This window comes from Mobula hypostoma, chromosome 9 (assembly GCF_963921235.1).
Source record: "Mobula hypostoma chromosome 9, sMobHyp1.1, whole genome shotgun sequence".
In the NCBI taxonomy this organism is placed as follows: Eukaryota; Metazoa; Chordata; class Chondrichthyes; order Myliobatiformes; family Myliobatidae; genus Mobula; species Mobula hypostoma.
The window spans coordinates 19734706-19762199 of record NC_086105.1 but is presented as its reverse complement, the minus strand read 5'-3'; the positions used below and the strand labels follow the sequence as shown (position 1 = coordinate 19762199).

At 39.1% G+C, this 27494-nt stretch overlaps 1 protein-coding gene and 1 long non-coding RNA gene across 5 annotated transcripts in view; one reads left to right on the top strand and one right to left on the bottom strand.

Moving 5' to 3' along the window:
* The window catches only part of LOC134351544 (uncharacterized), a 28234-nt gene extending 5950 nt beyond the window's left edge, over positions 1 to 22284 (top strand). Inside the window, exons 4-5 of one of the 2 annotated variants that reach the window (XR_010019172.1) lie at positions 18536 to 18648; positions 22157 to 22284. This is a non-coding gene — a long non-coding RNA (uncharacterized LOC134351544). Of the gene's footprint in view, positions 1 to 18535; positions 18649 to 22139 lie in introns of both variants that reach the window. The other variant, XR_010019171.1, reaches the window with a different exon arrangement.
* The window catches only part of LOC134351543 (ankyrin repeat domain-containing protein 26-like), a 110586-nt gene continuing 84963 nt past the window's right edge, over positions 1872 to 27494 (bottom strand). For 2 of the 3 annotated variants that reach the window (XM_063057825.1, XM_063057828.1), the window contains 8 exons: positions 21918 to 22190; positions 20153 to 20390; positions 17412 to 17440; positions 15883 to 15995; positions 7820 to 8064; positions 6058 to 6085; positions 5800 to 5845; positions 1872 to 5141 (listed from right to left, as the gene is read on the bottom strand). In XM_063057825.1, coding sequence (XP_062913895.1) covers positions 22062 to 22190 — 129 coding nt within the window. In that variant the 3' untranslated portion in view covers positions 1872 to 5141; positions 5800 to 5845; positions 6058 to 6085; ... (3 more) ...; positions 20153 to 20390; positions 21918 to 22061. Of the gene's footprint in view, positions 5142 to 5799; positions 5846 to 6057; positions 6086 to 7819; positions 8065 to 15882; positions 15996 to 17190; positions 17441 to 20152; positions 20391 to 21917; positions 22191 to 27494 lie in introns of all 3 variants that reach the window. The other variant, XM_063057826.1, reaches the window with a different exon arrangement.

Below are 27494 nucleotides of genomic sequence, written 5' to 3'. Positions count from 1 at the left end.
GATTTGATTTCACTTTTTACCAACAGAGTAACGCTGCCTCCTCTGCCTTCCTGCCTGTCCTTTCGATACAGTGTATATTCTTGGACATTAAGCTCCCAGCTGTAATTTTCTTTCAGCCATGATTCAGTGATGCCTACAACATCATCCCTGCCAATCTGCAACTGTGTTGCAAGTTCATCTACCTTGTTCTGTATACCGCGTGCATTCAAATACAATATCTTCAGTCCTGTATTCACCCTTTTCGATTTTGTCCGCCTTTTATGTTGTAACTCATCCTGTTGACTACAGTTTTGCCCCATCAACAGCCTCTCCTCACTTCACATTGCCTCTGTTTGTAAACCAGCTATCTCATCTTCAGCAGCACTAATATCTGCCTTTTGTACGATGCTTGTTGCATTGATAGGCAGCTCAGGACACTAGTTGCACCACGCTCAACCTTTTGATTCCTGACTGTGTCTGAGGTCTTCATTCCACAACCTCTCCACTAACTGTTCTGGCAGTCTGGTTCCCATTCCCCTGAAACTCTAGTTTAACCCCCACCGTGCAGTATTAACAAACCTTCCCACTAGAATTAGTCCCCCTCCAGTTCAGGTGCAAACTGTCCTTTCTGTACCAGTCCTAGCTGTCCTGGGAGTCAATGATCCAAGAATCTTTTACCCTCCCTCCTACGCCAACTCCCAAGCCATGTATCCTGAGATCACAAAGCCTTTTGTTTCTTTACTGTTTTTGAGATACTCTCACTGTTCATTTGCTGCTAACTTTGAAAATTCTCAAACACCCAGCAGATGGGAGAGCTTCCACGAACAGAGAAGCAGTTAAAAGTTGTAGGTTGAACTTTATCAGATTTTTCAGTTTCCTCTTTCAAATATCTGATATTTATGAATGATTCCTGATGTGTGCTGCTTTGATTTAAATTCTGTCAGTCAAATTGATTTCAAATTAGCCGCAGTTTAATACTAGCAGTGCAGTGAATTGCTTTAGGAAATCAGTAAATTGTTAATGATTATTTTCTCTGTAATATTTTGGCAGATTTGTGACTAAAATGGACCAAATTTGCCCTTGTAAGCTTAAGTCTGGTGGTGAAACTATTTGTTTTGCAACTTTGAATTTGTGGTGGGAAATTTGATAGTCCAGAGAAAATCTTTTTTGAGATAAATCCTCTTATTCACTTAGCAATTTATATTTACTTGGCAATCAGAAAATCTCCCAAAACCCTGTAGGTATCAGGACAAGAAAGTGGTTTACTAGGTAAGGACAACAAGAGCTATGATGCTCACATAGGTCATAAACTCCACTACTCTTTAGTGGGTTGAATAGCCCATTTCTGATTGTACTTTAAGAAACCGAGAAAGGAAGGTAAAATTAAAGCTGTCATTTAGGTTGAAGGGCTTGTCTGTGAACTGGACTTCCATACGTGCCCGGTATGAATGATAAGAGTGCATCAGCTCTGAAGTTTTACACTTTTGTGTCCCATTAAATATCTTCTGCTCCATTTGTGGTAGAGTTTGTGGGTCCCATAATTACATTGTCTAGCTTAGAATCTACAGGAGTAGAAGTGGAAGGAAATAATTTCTGACCTTGAGGTGCCACAGAAGAGGGACAGATACTCTTATCTGCAGCCATGAATGATTGTGAATCCCAAAAGCTATGTTACTTGCATATCTGTTTAGAGCTTGGCAGGGGAGAGAACCAACCATCTTAAGTCATGCAGAAACCAGAGCAAATGTGGTTTTGCTGAAGGAATATGAGCAGATAAAGTTAGAAAACAGAACTGTATAAAAAAAAAAGCAACATACATCAAAGTTGCTGGTGAACGCAGCAGGCCAAGCAGCATCTATAGGAAGAGGCAGGGTCTCGGCCTGAAACGTCGACTGCGCCTCTTCCTATAGATGCTGCTTGGCCTGCTGCGTTCACCAGCAACTTTGATGTATGTTGCTTGAATTTCCAGCATCTGCAGAATTCCTGTTGTTTGTGTATTAAAAAAAATATGGATTGCTGTGTAAGTTGTGTGAAAATGGGTCAATACAATCAGCTGAATTCAAGTCACAAAGTTTGGAGTGGGTGACATAGGTTTCTGTTGAAGGCATAGGGATGTCACAGTTAGTGCCAAGGACCCAAGTTCATTGCTGACCTGCTGTGTGAAGTTTACATGTTCCACAACCATGTAGCTGTGCTCCCATTCCCTAAATGTGTCGCTGCAGGAATCAATGCTGTATCCATGCAGAAACACAAAGGTCTCAGCAAATGATTTTGACAAGAGGATCACTTGTAACACAAACAGAATGCTGATACTAAAAAGTTGGATGCGTGACTTGAAAGTATATAGAGAGTGTTGTTACGAGAATACACATAAAATTAAGATGTTTGCTGGCCTGGGCTAGCATCAGTGGCATCAGCAGTTGGTCTGCCACCTGCCCTCAGGGGAAGGAGAGATAAGGAACAATGGAGCAGCGTCTGGAGATGTGTAATGAAGGGATGTGGGAGAGAGAGCTGTCTGGAGCGGCTCCCCCCTTTGAACCCTGAACTGTTTGAAGTGATGGACAGGCGATACCCCAGCAGGGGGATAAAAAGGGACAGGTTCGCTAAGACAGGGACACACGCCACCCGAGGTAACGAGACCCTGGAAGCGGTGCGCCTCTCACGAGTGGGTGAGAAGTATCAGACAACGACAAGGGTGGAAAGGTACGATCAGCGGGAACCCGGTGTGTGTCCGCCCTTGCCTGGGTGCGGGGTTCACTGCAGAGGATCGACCGCATCTGGAGGAGGGGTCACAGTCGGTGACCCTAGGTGACATCACCAAGGACCCGCCCAAAAGCTGTTTGTGAACCATCTCGCTGGTCTGTGAGCCATCTCGCTGGTCTGTGAGTGAAGCAGTGTTCTGAATGATCAGTTGTTCCTATTCTATCTCTCTCTCCCCCCACGTTGTCCCTCGCCATGGCAACGATTACTGCGAACTGAACTGGACTGAACTTTGAGTCATTTTGAAATTTGGTCATTTACCCCCTAGACAATGATAGAGCTTGATTGATGCTGTTATCTTAATTCTGTGCACATGTGTGGTTATCATTGTTGAACTGTTGCATTTATTATCCTTTCGATTACTGTGTTGCTTGTTTCTTTAATAAAACTTTCTTAGTTCTAGTACTCCAGACTCCAACTGAGTGATCCATTTCTGCTGGTTTGGCAACCCAGTTACGGGGTACGTAACAGTGTATATAGACTCAAGTCACACAGGTGGACTAATGGTGTGAAATGAGAGAAGGAATAATATGGAAAAATGTGAAGTCAATCACTTTAGTTGAAAAAAGTGGAAAAGCAAATAAAGTTCTAAACTGCACACAGAACCAAATGACAGTCGTTCTCCCTTGAAAGCACAAGGGAAAATAAACAAATGCAGGAAAATGTGGCATTTTAATTCGCCAATGGTAGAAAGTAAGCTTGTAATGGAAAAATTGAGAATGTGGCAGCAACAAGACATGAATTTGTTTATAATTTTAAAGGAAATGCATCATATTTAAATATTCATGAAATTAAGATTCTATACTTTAAATATACCCAGAGAATTTTATAAATATTTTATTTATTCAGACAAGAGTGAATAATAAACTGAGTCTCCAGTTCACATTGTACCAATTGTATATATTTAATTTGCTTTGTGAATCCACCAACATGAACACTCAATGCAAGTATAAGTATAGTTTTAATCACTTGTAAAGATTTTTTTTGTTAACATAAACCTCATTTCAACATTATTGCAAAAGGTTAAGGAGGATGTTGTATTGGGTATTTACACAATTCAGTGTCACCATTTTCAGGACATTGGAAATACCAGGGGTGATATTGGTATGGATGGGTTAAAGGAGAGAAGGGAGACACACTTGCTGGTGGTTGTGCTTGATCAACTTTTACAAATTAACACTTTTATAATGGGGGTCATCACTTCTGAGGTAGATAGGTCCGCTGCAGCCAGTGGCATTTTGAAAGCACCAGTTTACTAGACGCAGGTATTCCAGTAGATGGCACCATCTCAATAATGCTGCCTCTATGTTGGACTCAGTGGATGGATGTAAACAAAAACAATGAATTTAAAAACTGTCAATAAAATGGAAATGCTACTTACATGGAATTAAATGTTTTTCAATAGGATCCATTTATATAAGAACCGGTGAATTTTATTAAACTTGTTTAATTTTGATAACTGAGCCAATTCTGTGAGCAATTTTTTTCCACCAAAATATATTGCATGAGGTTCAGAAATAATGGAATGAGGTTTTTTGAATGGAATAATCAAACCATCACATGAGTATAGAAAATGTTAATTAAAATTCTTAGGTCCATTTGATGATACTTATTTTACTTGACTGATTAGAGGCTGCATTTAAAGACAAAGTTATAAGCAGATGGGTTTAAAAATAACTGGCTTGTTTGTAGTATTATTGTGATCATACATTCTCAAAATATTAAACTTCCTATACTAGATAAATTCTTGTATGATATAACAAAACATTCATATTTACTTTGAAAACTTGTACAGTGCAATGCCTTTGCACCATGTACGAAAGCAAGTTCTTAAAATCTTGGCACTATTTCACAAGGTAAACTAGTGTAGAATAAATACAGTGTGACAATGGAATAAACACCAAGCATATGGCAATTTTACCAAGGTATTATTTACAAACTCCGTTTTGGAACAGTTTGTGATTAAAATGCACTTTGATGAGATGTTTCTTATTCAGATAATGAATGTTAATAGTTATAAGAAACAGTTCTGTCAGTATTGGCATTACATTATCTGCAACAATAAAAATAAGTCCTGTAGAGTAGTTTACATAAAAATATTCCTGAGCAAAAATTTGCAGAAGTATAAAATTTAATATTTTAATCAATTAACTAATGTACTGATATTACTAACAAACTTACTGGATGAATACATACAATATGTAATTCTGACCTGCTTTATACAGGATCTTAATATTAAATATATGGTGCAATTCAAATCTGGTGATTGTCCTTTAAAACTTTCCGGTACTGTGCTATGCTTGTAGTTAGAGGATCCTGAATTTGGTCTGATTTTGTCAGGGAGGAACTAGTAGATCCCATGGGTGAGATATGTGAACACACATCATCCAAGTCGGCATAGGCTGGAACACAGATTTTAGACATTAGTTTAACTGAAACTGCTTTCTAAATATGCCACCTATATTCTCAAAGCAACTTTTGATTAAGTGGTATGAATGCATTTCATGTTGCCTCGCCTTTCCATTTTAGCACACGTTGTTCTACATGCTCTGTTACATCCATTCTTTAAAAATTCTAAAACATTGTTTCTGTACCTTGACCCTTAAAATTAAAAGTTTTGATCCTGCCCATAGCCCCAGCACACTTTCATGAACACAAAGTATTTTGGTTATTCGTCTGGTATTTTTGAAAATACGCAGTTTGGTTTGTGAAATTCCATGTTCAATCAGAGAAGGAGAAACAGGCATTAAGAAAGGCAAATCAATGAAGGTTATTTCCAAACACAATTTATAAACAGGTTACCTGATGGTAAAGGAAAAATGGGGAGAGAGCAGAAAGGGAGTATGGAGCTAAAAGGCTGCTTTTATACAGTAATTACAGAAATTTATAATTGATATAAATTATGCAACAAAAACATTTTTCTGAAACTAGAATTTCCATAGTTACACCTACTAATTCAAATACTTTAATTCAATATTAAGAGCTTAGAATTACCAGCAGGTTGTGTTTAAAATTAGTCCAGTAATTAAATATCATATGTTCTACATTCCTTTTTATTACCTTGAGCAAGTTCTCTGTTAATACCTTTCCTCAATTCATCCCGCATCTGAAATAATAAATAGATGAATGCAATTTATTTTGCTTTTTGGAAACTGAAAATAATGAATTAGACAAAAAACGAAAAGTGGAAATATTCTTGTGGGTTTATAAGGAATGAAGTAAAATCAGTAATGTTTCTTTCTTAAGATGTGTTAAGTTATTTTTAAGTTTCTTCCTGATGATCTTTTTTTCCTTTCTGGCACAGCTGTGGTTGCTCACCTTCAAACTTGGCGGAGATTTCACAAAACTACAAAACAAAAATAATGAAAATTATTTGTAAAAGATATGCAACAGAATGGATTGAGATTTGACAGAGAAAAAAATAAAAATGCACCAATATCAAGTCTTGAGCTAATTCACATTGTGAATGTGATCAAGCACTTTGTCATGGGCTGCAAAATTATGTGGGACTGAGTTTTTACCTATTTTTATTATAACATTAAATCAAGGAAGTACAATGTTCCTTCAGTTTCTATGAGAGATAGTGTCCTACTATTCAGCACATCACATGGGAAGAATGTAATGAAGTGGGCAGTTTAGTCTGAAGAACGTTTGAAAAGCATTCTGAAGTTTGCACTTTCAAGATTTGGTCCAATACTTCCTTTCCATTAAATTTATTCTCCTCTCTTTTACAATGCCATTTTCTTGCTTCCGGAGTTGCTATTGGTAATTCACTATGAAAGAGGAGATGCTTGGGACGATAAACAAATTTAATTTTCTCAGTGAATACTACCCCTTTGGTACCCGAATCCTCTTGTCTGGAGAGCTCGTGAAACAGCTGTAAACTAAGCCCAAATCAGTTCTATTTGCTAAAGGACAGTGGATTCTGTATTGAAATACAAAATGTAATTATATTGAATGCTTCTTCAGAAAGACGTTGATAATACAGGTTAATGCGTTTTCGATTGACGATGATAATGATGACAGGGCTTAGTGTTATCTGCAACTGTAACGTGTAGTCTAGCAGGGACGTAGCCTGTCTGTATCAGATGTAAAAAAACGTACAACTAAAATGCAGTGATGGATGTGGTACTGCCTAATGCTTAATCATATCAGAAGATTTCAACAATTCTAATCACATTTATAATGTTGTTAACAATATTTGCATCGGAGGAGTTAAAGGCAATTTATAGTAGCAACACATTGCTACAATGAGCACTAATGTCAAGCACGGTCCATTGTCCATGCTAATTTCTCGACACACTATGCATTGTCAAAAAGACCGATAGTTAAAGGTGAGAGTTTGATTGATTGATTGAGAAACATTACTTTATGGGTCTGACGGTAGGATCAACAATGACTATCATGGGTGTCTACAAGAGTATTTGAAAGCAATAACAGCACTAGACAAAGGGTAAATTTATGAAAAGGAGATTTTTGAGTATGCTGGTAGTTGTGTGTACTGAAAGCTCTTTGAAGGTGTAAAGTACTAATAAGGGATTAATACATAAAATTAAAACATGGAATTTTGTTGAATGTACTGTAGTGGATATGGAATGGCAGGCAGAAAACAAAGAACAAGAATAAATAAGTTACTCTCTTGAGAGACTGGCGGTGTACAGCATGGTTCAGTGTTTGGACACATATTACTGGGCTGGCTCATGGTCCTCATCTTCCTCTTCCTGAAGTCGATAATCAGCTCCTTGGTCTTGCTGAGATTGAGTGAGAGATTGCAGTTGTGACACCACTCAACACTCAGTTAACTAAAATATTATACAAATTTTATTTCTTTTCTTGGAATTCGTTGAATGTGATTGGCTATTCAGCAGCAGGTTTTACTTCTGACTCTTAATGTGAAAGTCTGTGCCGTGTAAATAGATCGTTTATTGTTGTTTTGAATTACAGAAAAAAATAGGGTATCTAACACTGCAGAGAAAAGTTCTTACCAAGTTACTGGTATAAATGTTACCATTAGTGACAAATGTAGAATCTATTGCAATAAAAATTGAATCATATAAAGTATATTTTGGTAACGACTGACCTCAGAAAGGTATGACTCTACTTTTCTGCTGGGAAGCAGTTCATCCTCTTCTCGATTTAAGTTACTTCCTATATCTCTATGGGAAATTCTCAAGCCACTGCCATTACCCAATCTACTTTGCAGATGGCTCCCATTCTGAGCCCATGTGGTTAAACTTTCAATTCTAAAGCTATTATCAATCAATGATTTCGAACAAGTGTTCTTTAAGCAGCTCAGTTGTGCCTTCTGCTAACCTTTCATTGGATCTGCAGAAAGAAAATAAAAACAACAGTGATTAGTCTATAAACTTCTAATAAACTACTTAACTCAAAGGCTCCATGTGTAAGTTGGCTTTGACAAAAATGTACAATAATTGATTTAATATTGTTTAAAATCTCTGAATTTGTCTCATATTAATAGCTGAAAGTCAGTACAGTGGATTCTGATTTAATGGGGCAGCCACTTATTTTGGATAATTCTTAAAGAATTGAGAAATTAGCCAGGATTCCCTTTGTTTATTTTGGACACTTCCACTTAATTGGGACAGGAGATTGTTGCCAAACAATTTCTAAGTAGCTCCACTCACATGCACTTAAGTGGTTGTTAAATACTACTACACCTTGCTTAGAGTGAACAGTTGAGTGTTTGTGTTCAAAAAGTAGTGATTTTTGTTGCCTGGAATAAGGCAATTCAGAATTGCTTTACTTACTGCAGTTTCATGCTTTCTGGCTTGGGATGCCAGAAATGGCCAGGAGTGAAAATGAAACAATGTCACGACTTCAACAAGTTAGGAACCACGAGGAATTTGAACATTCATCTTGAACGTTACAATAGAAATGGAGGTCTGGAAGATGCAATCTCCGAAAGCATTACATGTAGGCAGTCCATTATCTGCACTAGGTGTCTTTGCTGATTTTTGTTCATTTACAATCAAAAGAACATGGCAGCATACACTGGATGCATTCCGCCACCGATAACTAAAAGGAACTAATACACAGTTTTATAGTATTGGTAGTGTTCTAATCTATTTTGTATTTTATTTAAATCCATAAATTGTTACTCATTTAAATGATAGTTTGTCTTTTTTCAAATAACTTTTTAACAATTTCCATGCATCTTTGGATAATTGGGGCAGCCACTTAATTAGGCCAAAATGTGTCCCAATTAACCAGAATCCACTGTATTTGTAATCATTATGGAAATAATGAACATGTATGGACGGTCAGTAGACTTCCTCATTTCTGTGCTGTAAAGTTCAACAAGGGAACTTGTTACTACTTGGAACAGACTGCACTAGTTTTTCTTGTGTTAGTTTGGAATGAATTTCAAACTTTAATTTTATCTTCCTTAAACACTGTAGGGAATATTGGAGACACAGTTGAACTAGGTCATCCAAATGTGCTGTGCTGTATTAAATTTTGTAAAAATATTACAAGAACAATTCCAAAAACACTTCGGCTCTTTGTAAACTCGCAGCATGCAAGGTGCCTGTACACGTTTATAACCGTAGATTAGTTAAATGTTTGTTAATAGCAGTTATATTCTTACACCTCAGATTTGTTAAGTTTTTATTAATAGGCTCAGGATTTGTTCTTGGTTTCAGGCACTTGGTAGCATCAGAACAAAGGACCAAAGAATTAATCTGTCTCTGCGTGTCTCTCAATGCTTCAGATTAAATCCCTATTTAAGGAAGTAGCCCAAGAAATAGTGGATGCATTAGTGATAATTTTTCAAAACTTGTTAGATTCTGGACTAGTTGCTGAGGATTGGAGGGTGGCTAATGTAACCCCACTTTTTAAAAAAGGAGGGAGAGAGAAACCGCGGAATTATAGACCGGTTAGCCTAACGTCAGTGGTGGGGAAACTGCTGGAGTCAGTTATCAAGGATGTGATAACAGCACATTTGGAAAGCGGTGAAATCATCGGACAAAGTCAGCACGGATTTGTGAAAGGAAAATCATGTCTGACGAATCTCATAGAATTTTTTGAGGATGTAACTAGTAGAGTGGATAGGGGAGAACCAGTGGATGTGGTATATTTGGATTTTCAAAAGGCTTTTGACAAGGTCCCATACAGGAGATTAGTGTGCAAACTTAAAGCACACTGTATTGGGGGTAAGGTATTGATGTGGATAGAGAATTGGTTAACAGACAGGAAGCAAAGAGTGGGAATAAACGGGACCTTTTCAGAATGGCAGGCAGTGACTAGTGGGGTACCGCAAGGCTCAGTGCTGGGACCCCAGTTGTTTACAATATATATTAATGACTTGGATGAGGGAATTAAATACAGCATCTCCAAGTTTGCGGAAAACACGAAGCTGGGCAGCAGTGTTAGCTGTGAGGAGGATGCTAAGAGGATGCAGGGTGACTTGGATAGGTTGGGTGAGTGGGCAAATTCATGGCAGATGCAATTTAATGTGGATAAATGTGAAGTTATCCACTTTGGTGGCAAAAATAGGAAAACAGATTATTATCTGAATGGTGGCCGATTAGGAAAAGGAGAGGTGCAACGAGACCTGGGTGTCATTATACACCAGTCATTGAAAGTGGGCATGCAGGTACAGCAGGCGGTGAAAAATGCGAATGGTATGCTGGCATTTATAGCAAGAGGATTCGAATACAGGAGCAGGGAGGTATTACTGCAGTTGTACAAGGCCTTGGTGAGACCACACCTGGAGTATTGTGTGCAGTTTTGGTCCCCTAATCTGAGGAAAGACATCCTTGCCATAGAGGGAGTACAAAGAAGGTTCACCAGATTGATTCCTGGGATGGCAGGACTTTCATATGCAGAAAGACTGGATGAACTGGGCTTGTACTCGTTGGAATTTAGAAGATTGAGGGGGGATCTGATTGAATCGTATAAAATCCTAAAGGGACTGGACAGGCTAGATGCAGGAAGATTGTTCCCGATGTTGGGGAAGTCCAGAACGAGGGGTCACGGTTTGAGGATAAAGGGGAAGCCTTTTAGGACTGAGATTAGGAAAAACTTCTCCACACAGAGAGTGGTGAATCTGTGGAATTCTCTGCCACAGGAAACAGTTGAGGCCAGTTCATTGGCTATATTTAAGAGGGAGTTAGATATGGCCTTTGTGGCTAGGGGGATCAGGGGGTCTGGAGGGAAGGCTGGTGCAAGGTTCTGAGTTGGATGATCAGCCATGGTCATAATAAATGGCGGTGCAGGCTCGAAGGGCCGAATGGCCTACTCCTGCACCTATTTTCTATGTTTCTATTTAAGGCCAATTTATACTTCTGCATCGAATCTACACCATAGGTACGGCGCAGCCGCGTACCCTACGACGTAGCCTGACACGCACCTCCCCAAAAATGTAACTACGTGTTGCGGCGACACAGACCGCAACAACTGTGATTGGTCCGCTTGGTAGCATTGCATTTCCTTCTACGCATTTCCGATTGCTTCTTCTTGACAAGTTGTCATATCTGCCTGCCGACATCCAAAAATATTTGAAACGCATTTCCTCGTCCATATCTCTCAGTGGCCGGACAAGCACAGAAAATTCACCCTCCTGCCTCAATCCATTCAATGGTTGTACACACCATCTCCTCCGACATCTTCTCTCTTTTCTGCCTTGCAGTAATTTCAATAAAAGTAACACTTGTTCAACATTTATTAGCTCCAAGTCCAACGTGATGCGCTCAGTTTCATTTGCCATTGGTTGAAATACACAAAGAAACTCAACGCTGTGGCATAGAAACCCCACCGCCAACTAGCGTTTTGGCGGTGAGTTGCAGAGCGACGCAGACACACCAACGCACAAACATAAATGCTTACAACGACGTGGGTTACGGCGTAGAGCCTATTCAGAAGTATAAATCAGCCATTATTGAGGCACCTATCGCTCAGTTCTTGGGCCTTCCCCCTAGACCGAGGATCGTGTAGGATGGACACAAGGTGATTTGACCAGTCAGAGTTTGGAGCTCCCCCAACAACGGCGACAATCAAATGGCAGCTGAGAATTGTAAGCCATGAAATCTTTGAAACTTACTACCTAGTATTTAGAGGTTTATTTGTGCTTTCTGTTTTATGATAGTAAATTAGGCTTAAGTTATTTTGGTATGCTTATACCCTTATTACTACATTTCCTGGATATTCAAATTGGTTTGGGTCTTTTTTTTCCCAAAAATACTTTATTCAGAAATATTACAAAATAAAGTTATTTACATAATAAAAAGCATTCATTGACTCAGTCCATATTCAAATGAAAGATGTTTACAATAAATCATTTGTTGACTCTCAAACCTTAGTCAAGAATTAAGACTTATTTACAATAAAATTATTAACAATAAACAATTGACCAACGCAACCTACTACACAAACCTAGCGTTGAGAGTGTAGAACCCAAAGTGTAAAATTTCACTTGTGACCTTGCAGCTTTTCAGCTGAAATCACTTTCAGTTAACAATTAAAGTTCTAGAATTCATTTATATTCACAAATAAAAGAAATATAGGAAGGTCTATTCTACTACCGGGAAGATGTGGAAACGATATGGGTAGAGCTGCGTAACACTGAGGGGCAGAAGACGCTGGTGGGAGTTGTGTACAGGGCACCTAACAGTAGTAGTGAGGTTGGAGATGGTATTAAACAGGAAATTAGAAATGTGTGCAATAAAGGAACAGCAGTTATAATGGGTGACTTCAATCTACATGTAGATTGGGTGAACTAAATTGGTAAAGGTGCTGAGGAAGAGGATTTCTTGGAATGTATGCGGGATGGTTTTTTGAACCACACATGTCGAGGAACCAACTAGAGAGCAGGCTATTCTGGACTGGGTTTTGAGCAATGAGGAAGGGTTAATTAGCAATCTTGTTGTGAGAGGCCCCTTGGGTAAGAGTCACCATAATATGGTGGAATTTTTCATTAAGATGGAGAGTGACATAGTGAATTCAGAAACAAAGGTTCTGAACTTAAAGAGGGGTAACTTTGAAGGTATGAGACGTGAATTAGCTAAGATAGACTGGCAAATGACACTTAAAGGATTGACGGTGGATATGCAATGGCAAGCATTTAAAGATTGCATGGATGAACTACAACAATTGTTCATCCCAGTTTGGCAAAATAATAAATCAAGGAAGGTAGTGCACCCGTGGCTGACAAGAGAAATTAAGGATAGTATCAATTCCAAAGAAGAAGCATACAAATTAGCCAGAGAAAGTGGCTCACCTGAGGACTGGGAGAAATTCGGAGTTCAGCAGAGGAGGACAAAGGGCTTAATTAGGAAGGGGAAAAAAGATTATGGGAGAAAACTGGCAGGGAACATAAAAACAGACTGTAAAAGCTTTTATAGATATGTAAAAAGGAAAAGACTGGTAAACACAAATGTAGGTCTCCTACAGACAGAAAAAGGTGAATTGATTATGGGGAGCAAGGACATGGCAGACCAATTGAATAATTACTTTGGTTCTGTCTTCACTAAGGAGGACATAATTAATCTTCCAGAAATAGTAGGGGACAGAGGGTCCAGTGAGATGGAGGAACTGAGCGAAATAATTGTTAGGAGGGAAGTGGTGTTAGGTAAATTGAAGGGATTGAAGGCAGATAAATCCCCAGGGCCAGATGGTCTGCATCCTAGAGTGCCTAAGGAAGTAGCCCAAGAAATAGTGGATGCATCATTAGTGATAATTTTTCAAAACTCGTTAGATTCTGGACTAGTTGCTGAGGATTGGAGGGTGGCTAATGTAACCCCACTTTTTAAAAAAGGAGTGAGAGAGAAACCGGGGAATTATAGACCAGTTAGCCTAACGTCGGTGGTGGGGAAACTGCTGGAGTCAGTTATCAAAGATGTGATAACAGCACATTTGGAAAGCGGTGAAATCATCGGACAAAGTCAGCATGGACTTGTGAAAGGAAAATCATGTCTGACGAATCTCATAGAATTTTTTGAGGATGTAACCAGTAGAGTGGATAGGGGAGAACCAGTGGATGTGGTATATTTGGATTTTCAAAAGGCTTTTGACAAGGTCCCACACAGGAGATTAGTGTGCAAACTTAAAGCACATGGTATTGGGGGTAAGGTATTGATGTGGATGGAGAATTGGTTAGCAGACAGGAAGCAAAGAGTGGGAATAAACGGGACCTTTTCAGAATGGCAGGCGGTGACCAGTGGGGTACCGCAAGGCTCAGTGCTGGGACCCCAGTTGTTTACAATATATATTAATGACTTGGATGAGGGAATTAAATGCAGCATCTCCAAGTTTGCGGATGACACGAAGCTGGGTGGCAGTGTTAGCTGTGAGGAGGATGCAGAGTGACTTGGATAGGTTGGGTGAGTGGGCAAATTCATGGCAGATGCAATTTAATGTGGATAAATGTGAAGTTATCCACTTTGGTGGCAAAAATAGGAAAACAGATTATTATCTGAATGGTGGCCGATTAGGAAAAGGGGAGGTGCAACGAGACCTGGGTATCATTATACACCAGTCATTGAAAGTGGGCATGCAGGTACAGCAGGCGGTGAAAAATGAGAATGGTATGCTGGCATTTATAGCGAGAGAATTCGAGTACAGGAGCAGGGAGGTACTACTGCAGTTGTACAAGGCCTTGGTGAGACCACACCTGGAGTATTGTGTGCAGTTTTGGTCCCCTAATCTGAGGAAAGACATCCTTGCCATAGAGGGAGTACAAAGAAGGTTCACCAGATTGATTCCTGGGATGGCAGGACTTTCATATGAAGAAAGACTGGATGAACTGGGCTTGTACTCGTTGGAATTTAGAAGATTGAGGGGGGATCTGATTGAAACGTATAAAATCCTAAAGGGATTGGACAGGCTAGATGCAGGAAGATTGTTCCCGATGTTGGGGAAGTCCAGAACAAGGGGTCACAGTTTGAGGATAAAGGGGAAGCCTTTTAGGACTGAGATTAGGAAAAACTTCACACAGAGAGTGGTGAATCTGTGGAATTCTCTGCCACAGGAAACAGTTGAGGCCAGTTCATTGGCTATATTTAAGAGGGAGTTAGATATGGCCCTTGTGGCTAGGGGGATCAGGGGGTCTGGAGGGAAGGCTGGTGCAAGGTTCTGAGTTGGATGATCAGCCATGGTCATAATAAATGGCGGTGCAGGCTCGAAGGGCCGAATGGCCTACTCCTGCACCTATTTTCTATGTTTCTACTACAGTTCGCAATTACAGAATATGTTAATTGCATAAACACTGCTGCAGAACATCTCAGGGTACTTTTTTAAAATCAAAGAATGCCTGCTTCCCCTCTTTGAGGGTGAACGAGCAGTCTTTGGGGTATTGCAAGTCTGTGTCTTTGCTGTTGCTTTGCTGCAGGTTTAAGTGCTCGGTGGTGGGTGCCAATGCTTTTTTTCTGCTGGTCGGGGGATGGGGGATCGTTGCTTTGCTGCTGCTTACACGCGGGAGGGAGGGGAGCTGGGGGGGGAGGACTTTGGGGTTCTAACATTTAACTGTCATTCATTCTTTGGGGGTGCTGGTCAGGGGACATGGGATCGTTGCTTTGCTGCTGCTTACACGCAGGAGGGAGGGGAGCTGGGGGGGGAGGACTTTGGGGTTCTAACATTTAACTGTCATTCATTCTTTGGGGGCACTCCTCTGTTTTCATGGATGGTTGTGAAGAAAAAGCATTTCAGGATGTATATTGTATACATTTCTCTGATATTAAATATACATTTGAAACCTTTGTTTCCTTTTATCATCTTGTTAATTTTCATAACCCTTTTGTATAGCAGCATCTGCTAATAATCATGATCAAAGTTATCCAATTAATTCAATACCATTTGTGGATGTTATGTGATCAAACCAGAAGGAGTATATCAAACCACAATAAGCAACTAGTAACCATGGCTACTCAAGTATATTTTTGATATTTAGCAAAGACTGGAATACTAGATAATAGGGCATTGTGCATATTAACACAGAGGGGGATTTCATTATCCAGTTAGCTATACAAACCGTAGTTTTACTTGGATTTCTGTTTAAAAACAAAAAAACATATAATCCATGTTTTCAATCCCTGAATAATTTGCTCAAGATAGTTCAACATCATATATTGAATATTTACCTATTTGAACCATTGAGGTCTCGGGAAAACAATCTTTCAAAAATCTTACCCATGAAGCTGTGCTGCAATGGATTCACATGGGTCAGATTGCTGTGAATGCAACTCTTTGTTTCTTTCAATTTCAAAGGATGGACAAGCAATCAAGTTGCAAAAGACAACAAACTGCAAGTACAAAAAAAGAAAAAAATAAATAATAAACCTTTCCCAGGGTGTTACATAGGAAATAAATAAATAAGCAATAAATACCAAAAACATGACACTAAGAGTCCCTGAGAGTTATTCCTTAGGTTGTGGGAATAGTTTAGTGATTTTGAGGTTGAGTGAAGTTGTTCCAGTGGTTGAGGGGTAATAACTGTTGCTGAACCTGGTGGTGTGACTCCTGAGGCTCACTTACCTTCTTCCTGATGGCAACAGTGAGAAGAGAGCATGACCTGGGTGGTAGGGACCCCCGATGATGAATGATACTTTCCTGCAATAGCGCTCTGTGTAGAATGTGCTCAATGGGAGAGCTTTACCTATGTTGGACAGGGCTATATCCAGTAATTTTTATGGATTTTCCATTCAAGGGTATTAGTATTTCCATACCAGGCTGTGATGCAGCCTGTCAATATACTCTCCATTACACATCTATGGAAGTTTGTCAACGTTTTCCATGTCATACTGAATCTTTGCAAACTTCTAAGGAAGTAGGGGTGCTACTGTGCTTTTTCGTAATTGCAGTTATGTGCTGGGCCCAGGACAGATACTTTGAAATGATAACATAGAGGAATTCAAAGTTGATGACTATCTCCACCTCTGATCCCCCGATGAGGACTTGCTCAAGGACCTCCAGTTTCCTCTTCCTGAAGTCCATAATTAGCTCCATGATCAAGACCATAAGATATAGGAGCAGAATTAGGCCCATTGAGTCTGCTCCACCATTTTATCATGGCTGATCCAATTTTCCTCTCAGCCCCGATCTCCTGCCTTCTCCCTATATCCCTTCATGCCCTGACCAATTAAGCTTACTAACATTGAGCAAGAGATTATTGTTTTGGCACCACTCATGCAGCTAACCAAAATATTACAGAAATTTTATATCTTTTCTTGGAATTTGTTTAATGTGATTGATTATTGAGCAGTAGGCTCTAGTTCTGACCATTAGTGCGAAAATCTGTGCCTTGGAATAACTTTGTGTCATAGAAAGAAATAGGGTATCTAACACTGCAGGGAAAAAATCTTACCAAGTTATAGGTATAAATGTTCCCATTAGTGACAAATGTAGAACTAGTGTATAAAATTTGAATTATATCAGGATAGTGTGTTCAGGAAGGAAACAACATTTGAACATATAAAGTATATTTTGGTAACTACTGACCTTAGAGGGATGTGACTCTACTTTTCTGTAAGGAGGCAGTTCATCCACTCCTGGATTTAAGTTACTTCCTCTATCTTTGTGGGAAATTTCCAAGTCACTGCCATTACCCAATCTACTTTGCAGATGGCTCCCATTCTGAGTGCATGTTGTGGTTAAACTTTTATTTTCATTGCTATCACTAATCAACGATTTTGAATGAAAACGTTCTTTAACCAGCTCACCTGTGGCTTCTGCCAAACTTTCATTTGATCTGCAGAAAGAAAATAAAGGAAACAGTGACTAATATATACATTTCTAATAAGCTACTTAACTCAAAGGCTCCATGTGTACGTTGGCTTTGACATAAGCTGTTCATTAATAAATATAAAATCTCTCATTTTGACAGCTAGATAGAAGTCAGTACAGTAGATTCCGGCTAATTGGGGCAGCCACTTATTTTGGACAATTCTTAAAGAACAAAAACAAGTCAAGAAATTAGCAGGATTCCCTTCGTTTATTTGGGACACTACTTAATTGGTACCAGAAATTGCTGCCAAACTGTTTCTAATTTGCGTCATCCAGGTGCACCCGCATGGCCGTTAAGACACTACACTGTGCTTAAGAGTGAACTGTTGTGCGTTTGTATTAAAAAGCAGTGATTTTTGTCACAGAAATATGTAGTAGGACAATTCAGAACTGTTTTGCTCACTGCAGTTTCATGTATTCCAGTTTAGAGATGCTAGGATCGGCCAGGAATGAAAATGAAACGATTTCACTACTTCAAGTTAGAAAATTCAGAGATTTTAATCAATATTAAATTAATTACAAAGAATTTGAAGGTATCAACATTCATCTTGAAAGTTACAATAAAAATGAAGATTTGGAAGATGCAATCACCAAAAGTATTTTATGAAGGTAGTCCATTTCTAGACTGGGTGTTTTTGATTTAGTTCAGTCAATCCAAAGAACATGGCAGTGTACACTGAATGAATTCCTCCGTCGATAACTATTAGAAACTAATACAGTTTTGTAGTACTCTAGTAGTATTGGTAGTGTTGTAGTTTGTTCTGTATTTCATTTCAATACATATCCAGACCTGCCTCTCGGTTTTTTTGCACTACCTTACTTTCCATTTTTCTATTTTCTAGTTATGATTTATAATTAAAAATTTTAATATTTACTATTTTTAATATTTAAAATTTGTAATCCAGGGAGCGGGAAGCGCAGAATCAAATATCGCTGTGATGATTGTACGTTCTAGTATCAATTGTTTGGCGACAATAAAGTATAAAGTTTAAATTATTACTCAGTTAAGTGGTAGTTTGTCTTCTTTTATACCTTTTTAACTATTTCCATGTATCTTTAGATAATTGGGACAGCCACTTAATGAGGCCAAAATGTACTTGTCCCAATGTGTCCCAATTGACCAGAAGCCGCTGTATTTGTAATAATCACGGAAATAATGAGCATGCATGGATGGTGAGTATACCTCATCATTGCTATGCTGAGGCACTTAATTAAAGTTAAATAAGAAAATTTGTTGACATTTAGAACAGCCTGCACTAGTTTTTCTTTCCGTGTTGGATACGAATGAGTTTCAAACTTTAATTCTGATCTTCCTTAAACACTGCAGGGAATATTGAAGATACAGCTGAACTAGGTCATCCAACCTACTTTTTAAGACTTTAGAGTCCAAAATGTAAAAATTCACTCATGACCTGGCAGCTTTTAGTCTGAAATCACTTTCAGTAAACATTAAAGTTCTAGAATTCATTTATAGTCACAAATAAAAGAAACATAGGAAGGTCTATTCTACTAGTTTGCAATTACAGAATATGTTAATTGCATAAACACTGCTGCAGAGCATCTCAGGATATATATTTTTTTAAATCAAAGAATGCCTACTTCCCCTCTTTCTGACTTCATTTCTTTTTATCATCTTGCTGATAAATGCTTAGCTTTCATAGGCTTTTTGTTCAGCAGCTGCTGTTAATAATCATGATCAAAGTTATCCAATTAATTCAAGCAACACACATAAAAGTTGCTGGTGAATGCAGCAGGGCAGGCAGCATCTCTAGGAAGAGGTACAGTCGACGTTTCGGGCCAAGACCCTTCGTCAGGACTAACTGAAAGAAGAGCTAGTAAGAGATCTGAAAGGGGGAGGGGGAGGTCTGAAATGATAGGAGAAGACAGGAGGGGAGGGATGGAGCCAAGAACTGGACAGGTGATTGGCAAAAGGGATATGAGAGGCCTAGGGAGAAAGAAAAGGGGGAGGGGGGGAAAGCCCAGAGGATGGGCAAGGGATATAGTGAGAGGGACAGAGGAAGAAAAAGGAGGGAGAGAGAGTGAAAGTGAAAAATAAATAAATAATGGATGGGGTATGAGGGGGAGGTGGGGCATTAGGGAAACTTGAGAAGTCAATGTTCATGCCATCAGGTTGGAGGCTACCCAGACGGAATATAAGGTGTTGTTCCTCCAACCTGAGTGTGGGTTCATCTTTAGTCATTGTCATACTTTATTGATCCCGGGGGAAATTGGTTTTCGTTACAGCTGCACCATAAATAATAAATAGTAATAGAACCATAAATAGTTAAATAGTAATATGTATATTATGCTAGTGAATTATGAAATAAGTCCAGGACCAGCCTATTGGCTCAAGGCGTCTGACCCTCCAAGGGAGGAGTTGTAAAGTTTGATGGCCATAGGCAGGAATGACTTCCTATGATGCTCTGTGCTGCATCTCGGTGGAATGAGTCTCTGGCTGAATGTAGTCCTGTGCCCAACCAGTACATTCTGTAGTGGATGGGAGACATTGACCAAGATGGCATGCAACTTAGACAGCATCCTCTTTTCAGACACCACCGTGAGAGAGTCCAGTTCCAACCCCACAACATCACTGGCCTTACGAATGAGTTTGTTGATTCTGTTGGTGTATGCTATGAACCATTGAGGTCTAGGGAAAACAATCTTTCAAAATTCTTACCCATTAAGCTGTGCTGCAGTGGATTTACATGGTTTAGATTGTAGTGAATGCAACTCTTTGTTTTTTTCAATTTCCTTCTCTGCAGGTCCTTTAAGTTTCAGAGTCCCTTGTTGTGAAGTTCTGAACTTATTCAGCTCCCATTCTAGGTCTCGGTGTTTCTCTGTTCCAGTTCATATCTAGATGAAAGCTCATTTGAAGCTTTAATTTCCTCCAAAGTTTCACTGGAGACTTGATGGATCTTAACAGAGGAGTGAACAATTAAATATTACATCATAACAAAGTTTCTGGAAATGATTGGTTATTTAACATTAAAATATAAGACACTGAGTGCTAAAGTTATCAGTAATTAGATTCTGAGGCTACTTTACACCAGTGGATCACTTGTTTGTGGCAAAAATATACATTTGTATTTAGGTAGCTCTAGTGACATCAAATATTGCTTTGCAGTCCTTCTGTCTTATTTTACTATGTGTTTTGCACAGGAGGTATTGTTTGTGAATTGCACTCATGCTTTTTATAGTTTAAGCTTCAACAGTGTTCATGTTTACCATGAATAGTATTAACTCTCAGATCTAGAAATTATTCTTTCACTGGACCTTTGAGTTAAATACCGTGCAAAATAAACAATAATTTAAGACACATAAATCAAGAAACATCTTTTCCATAATGTTTTATATCGGAAAAGCAGCACTAATCTGACAACTTGCATTTTGACCAACACCATTGCAGGTGGGTGGCAAATTTGAGTCCATGGAATGTCAAACACAAGACAATTATTTTTCCATGCTACTGAGCTCAATAAACTAACGTAACCAACACTGAATTCGAAGTTAAGGGTGATATGTTTGGCATAGACTTCCGCCTTTGACGTTTAAAAGAGAAAGAAAAAGTAAAGCAAGCTGTCATAAAAATGTCTCCAATGTTAATAGTCAAAGATATTAAATGTCAAAGGTATGAAATTCCATATCTGGAAAAGCTAATACTTGGTACTAAAGTAATTTAACACTATTAATACTTATTGCATAGAACACAGTACAGGCCCTTTGGCCCATGATGTTGTCTTGGCCTTTTAACTTACTCTAAGATCAAAGTGGGGTTTTAAACAATGGTACTACTTCTACCATCACCCTGGCATTCTCTGTGTAAAAAATTTTCTTCTGACTCCCCGCCCGCAACACTTTCCTCCAATTACCTTAAAACTACTCCCATTCATATTAGCCATTTCTGCCCTTGGCTATTCACTTGATCTATGCCTCTTAATATTCTGTACACCTCCATCAAGTTACCTCTCAAACTCCACTCCAAAAACAAAAGCCCTAGTTTGCTCAACTTACCCTCATAAGACTTGTTCTCTAAATCAAGTCCGTAAATCAACTCTGCACCCTCTCTAAAGTTTCCATATCCTTCTTATAATGAGGTGACTAGAACTGAACGTTGTTCAATACACTTAATGAAAAAGCATTTGTGATGTATATACCATGGAACAATTCATGCAGAAGCAATTATGCTCACTAGAGTTTGCTGCCCAACTTATTAGCCTCAGCATTTACAAATTCCAGTCTATAAATATATTTAAGTGTTTATAGTAACACTAAAATTCAATTTTCATATGTCACGAAGATTTTCCAATCAGCTGTATTATAATTATCCATTGCAGATTTTCATATTTTTTTTAATAATTGGACGAGTTAAACATTAGATACTAGGAACCTGTTCATTTCCCATGAGTTATTTATGTTCAGACTTAAATTGTAAGGTATCTTACTTTCAAAAATGTATTAACTTCTTCCATTTTCTGTATTACTTTCTTCCGAGCTTGTTTCTTCATTTTCTTCTTGTAGCTCTTCAAGTAACTGCTTTGAGTTTCAGCCTGAGTTTTCATGTGCAATATTTCCTCCTCTAGCTGCTGTTACCTTTGCTCTAGATGATCATGACTCTTTTGTAGAAAATGCATTGCCTTGATTTGTTCTTCATTTGTTGATTCCAGATGCTTGCATTTTGCAGATCCTCCTTCAAGTTGGTGGGACAATTCATGAATCTTCGTAAAACAGACAGATAAATTAAAATATTAAAGTTCAAAACAGCTTTAGTAATTGTAATAAACTACACTGATTTACATTTCTGGATTATCAGCATATAAATTGCATCCTGATTCTTTTTTGTATTCGAAATGTAAGCTATTTTACTGACAAATTGAGATTTTATTTGGTAATACTTAACAAGCGTACATTTTTGGAAAGGGAAAGCTTGTTTCTCCACACCCCTCCCCTCCCCCGGGTAATCTTCCTTCTCACTGGGAATAGAAACAGGCATCATTTATGTGAAAAAGCATCTTAATGTCTAAATTTCTAGGCACACCAAACCACAAGGATGGTTAATAATTCAAAGGTACGCTTGCAACAAAATAATATTGATATTATGGTACAGTGAAAAAGAAAGGCAGAATAGAAGTTTGGAGAGCATATTTCAACACTGGAAAAAATGAATAATGATAATAATGTGTGTGGGGAAGAAAACACTGTAAGAACAGAAAGTTTCAGGTTAATCAAACATTTTAAAAAATCAAAAATCTTAAAAATAGTGGCAAGAGATTATTGATGTTACATCTATACTTTGGGTTTCCAAATTACAGAAATCATTCAATAGCAGTAGAAAAGTTGCAGTACACATCACTACCATGCTTGCAAAAATACAGAAGCAATGTAGAATAACAAGTGTGGTTTTGTTCATGAAAACAGATTAGAACTCTTTGTTCCTCTGGGAAATTAATGGTTGCATCAAATAGATGGCCTGTCATTTCCATTAACAGTTTAAAAAACAACCACTTCTTTTAGAACCAGAACGAGCAAGATTTTGAAAGCAGTATTGATGTCCTCAGCTTGTTGTTTTATTCTGACAGTAAAATGCGCCACATGCTTGTAGGGCTTTGTCAATCCACATTTGATTTTATTGGTAAAAAGGACAATTTGGAGTGATTCATATTTATGTTCAATTTCATGTGAAAAACGGCACTGCTTCCTCCTGGCCTGGGACTCACTGGAGGAATTGTGGGCAATAAAGTGCTGGTCTTCCCAGTGAGGAAACATAAGAAGGGCATGGGAAAATAATAAGGTCATTTGACCTATTCCATCACGGCTGATTTGTTATCCCTCTGAGCCCCATTCTCACGCCTTCTTCCCGTAACTTTTGACGTTGTGATTAATCAAGATCGCATCAACCTCTGCCTTAAGTTGCATAGCAGTCTTTGGCAACGAATTCTACAGATTCACCATCCTTTGGCTGAAGAATTTTTTCCTTATCTCTGTTCGAAATGGATGCCCATCAATTCTGGGCTGTAACCTCTGCTCTTAGTCTCCCCAAATACAGGAAACATCCTCTCCACGTCCACTCTATCTAGGCCTTTCAATATTCAATGAGATCCTCCCTAATTTTTATAAACAACAAGTACAGTCCCAGATCCATCAAATGCTCCTTATATGTTAACCCTTTCTTTGTTTGGATCATTCTCATGAACCTCCTGTGGACCCTCTCCAATGCCAGCGTATCATTTCTTCAATAAGGGGCCAAAAACTGCTCACAATACTCCCAAGTGCGGTCTCACCAATGCCTTATAAAGCATCAGCATTACATCCTTACTTTTGTATTCTCGTCCTCTTAAAATGAATGTGAACGTTGCATTTCCCTTCCTTACCACCAACTAAACTTGCAAGTTAACTCTTTGGGAATCTTATGTGGGAACTCCCAAGTCCATTTGCACACCTCTGATTTTTTAGTTTTCTCCCCATTTAAAAAATAGTCCATACCTTTACTGCTTGTGTCAAAGCGCATGATCATGCACTTCCATACGCTATGTTTTATCTGTTGCTATTTTGTCATATCCACCAAGTCCTTCTGCAAACACCCTTCTTCTTCAACACTGCTTGCCCTTCCATCTATCCTTGTATCATCTGTAAACTTCACCACATAGCCATCAATTCCTTCATCCAAGTCATTGACAGTTATCATGTAAAGAAGTGGTCCCGACACTGACCCCTGTAGCCACCACTAGCCACAGTCAGGCAACTAGAATAGGCCTGCTTTATTCCCACTCTTTGCTGCCAATCAGCCAATCTTCTATCCATGTTAGTACCTTTCCTGTAATACCATGGCTTTAACTTGTTAAAATAGCCTCACGTACAGCACGTTGTCAAAGACCTTCTGAAAATCTGCATAAACATCCACCAACTCCTTTGTCTATCATGCCTATTATTTCTTCAAGGAATTCCAACAGATTTGTCAGAAAAGATTTCCCTTTAGAAAATCATGCATTGGCCTACTTTATTGTATGCCTCCAAGTACACCAAAACTTCTTCCTTAATAATAAACTCCAACATCTTTCTAACCACTGAAGTTAGGCTAAATGGCCTATAATTTTATCTTTCTTCTGCCTCCCTCCCTTCTTAAAGAGTAGAGTGACATTTGCAATTTCCTGTCCTCAGGAACCATTCCAGAATTTAGTGATCCTGGAAAGATTACTGTGATGCCTCCACAAACCACAAACTCCTCAGCCAGCTCTTTCAAAACCCTGGGGTGTAGTCCAGCTGGTCAAAGCGACTTATCTACATTCAGATCTTTCAGCTACCCAAGCACCTTCTCCTTGGTAATCACAACTACACTCACTTCTGCCCTCCTGACAAGTTTCACATTTCTGGTATTCTTCTCAGTTATTTATTAAGCCCGTCTACAAGTTCTTTGTCTCTCATTACCACCTCTCCAGTATCATTTTCAAGAATCGTTGGTCTCTGGCATAATTCCGGAGAACTGAAAAATTGCAAATGTCACTCCACTGTTTAAGAAAGGAGGAATGCAGAAGAAAGGAGGAATGCAGAAGAAAGGAAATTATAGACTGGTTAGCCTGATCTCAGTGGTTGGAAGATGCTGGCGTCAATTGTTAAGGATGAGGTTATGGAGTACTTGGTGACATAGAACAAGTTAGGACAAAGTCAGCATGGTTTCCTTAAGGGAAAATCTTGCCCAATGAACCTGTTGGAATTCTTTGAGGATATTACAAGGATGGATAAAGGGGATTCAGTTGATGTTGTATGTTTGGATCTTCAGAAGGCCTTTAACAAGGTGCCACACTTGAGGTTGCTTACCAAGTTAAGAGCCCATGGTATTATAGTAAAGTTACTGGCATGGTTAGAACATTGACCTATCGGTAGGAGGCAGCAAGTGGGAATAAAAGGATCCTCTTTTGGTTGGCTGCCAGTTGACGAGTGGTGTTCTACAGGGGTTGATGTTGAGACTGCTTCTTTTTATGCTGTAAATCAATGATTTAGATGATTGAATAGATGGCTTTGTTGCCAAGTTTGCAGATTAAATGAAGATTGGTGGAGAGGCAGGTAGTATTGAGGAAACAGGAAGGCTGCAGAAGGACTCAAGACAGATTAGGAGAATGGGCAAGAAAGTGGCAAATGAAATACAATGTTGGAAAATACACGGTCATGCACTTTGGTAGCAGAAATAAATGTGCAGACTAGTTTCTAAATGGGGAGAAAATCCAAAAATTTGAGATGAAAAGGGACTTGGGAGTCCTTGTGCAGAACAGCCTAAAGGTTAACTTGCAGATTGAGTTAGTGGTGAGGAAGGCATATGCCATGTTAGTATCCATTTCAAGGGGTCTAGAATACAAGAGCAAGGATGTGATGCTGAGGCCTCACCTTGAGGTACTGTGAATAGTTTTGGGCTCCTCATCTAAGAAAAGATGTGCTGGCATTGGACAGCGTTCACAGGAGGTTCACAAGGATGATTCCGGGATTATCATATGAGGAATGTTAAATGGCTCTGGGCCTGTACTCACTGGAATTTAAAGGATGAGGGGGAAAATCTCATTAAAGCCTTTTTAGATGTGGAAAGGATGTTTCCCATGGTGGGGGAGCCTAGGACAAGAGGGCACAGCCTCAGGACAGAGGAGCGTCCATTTAAAACAGAGATGTGGAGAAATTTCTTTAGTCAGAGGGTGGTGAATTTGTGGAGTTTGTTACCACAGGCAGCTGTGGAGGTCAGGTCATCGGGTGTATTTAAGGCAGAGATTGATAGGTTCTTGATTGGCCATGACATCAAAGGTTACAGAGAGAAGGCAGGGGAGTGGAGCTGATCAGGGAAAAAAATGATCAGATATGATTGAATGGTGGAGAAGACTTGATGGGCCAAATGGCTTAATTCTGCTCCTACGTCTAATGGTCTTTCCAGTGGTCTGATACCCACCCTCACCTCTCTCTGTATTTCAGATAAAAACTTTTGTATCAACTTTTGTATCATCGAACTTACCTTCACATTCCATCTTTTCTCTCCTTATGGCTTTCTTTAGTTGCCTTCTATTGGTTTTTAAAGCTTCCCAATCCTCTACATTCCCACTAATTTTTGCTGTATTATATGCCCTCTCTTTCACTTTTATGCTGTCTTTGACTTTGTCAGCCATGCTTTCCTTTACTGCCCCTTTAGAATACTTCTTCATCTTTGGAATGTATCTTTCCTGCACCATCCTAATCTCCCCCAGAAACACCACGCATTGTTGTTCTGCCAACATCCCTGCTAGTGCTCCCTTCCAATCAACTTTGGCCAGCTTCTCTCTCATGCCTCTGTAATTCCCTTTACTCCACTGATAAATCCAACTTTAGCTTCTCCTTCTCAAACTGCAGGGTGAAGTCTATCATAATATGGTCACTAGCCCCCACGGGTTCTTTTACCTTAAGCTCATTAATCAAACCTGGGTTATTACATAATATTCAATCCCAAATTGCTGTTCTCCTAGTGGGCTCAACCAAAAGCACCTCTAAAAAGCCATCTCCTGGGCATTTTACCAAACCCCTCTCTTGGAATTGAGCACTGACCTACCTGCCTATTGAAATACACCCCTTTTGACATGTCTTTTCTATCTCCTGTCATAATTTGTAGCCCACATCTTGGCTACTGTTTGGAGGCCTGTATACAACTCCTATTAGGGTCTTTTTACCCTTGCTATTTCTTAACTCTTCCCACAAGCATTCTTTTGATCCTATGTCACCTCTTTCTAAGGATTTGATTTCATTTTTTACCAACAGAGCCACCCCACCTTCTCTGCCTACTTACCCACCTTGTCCTTTCAATACAACGTGTATCCTTGAATGTTATCCTCCCAATTATGATCTTGTTTCAGACACGACTCAGATGCCCACAATGATCTTGCCGATCTCCAGCCTTATTCCGTATACTGAGTGCGTTCAAATATAACACCTTCAATCCTGTATTCATCACCCTTTTTGATTTTAGCCAACTGTTCACACTTCAACTCACCCCACTAACTGCAATTTTACCCTATTAT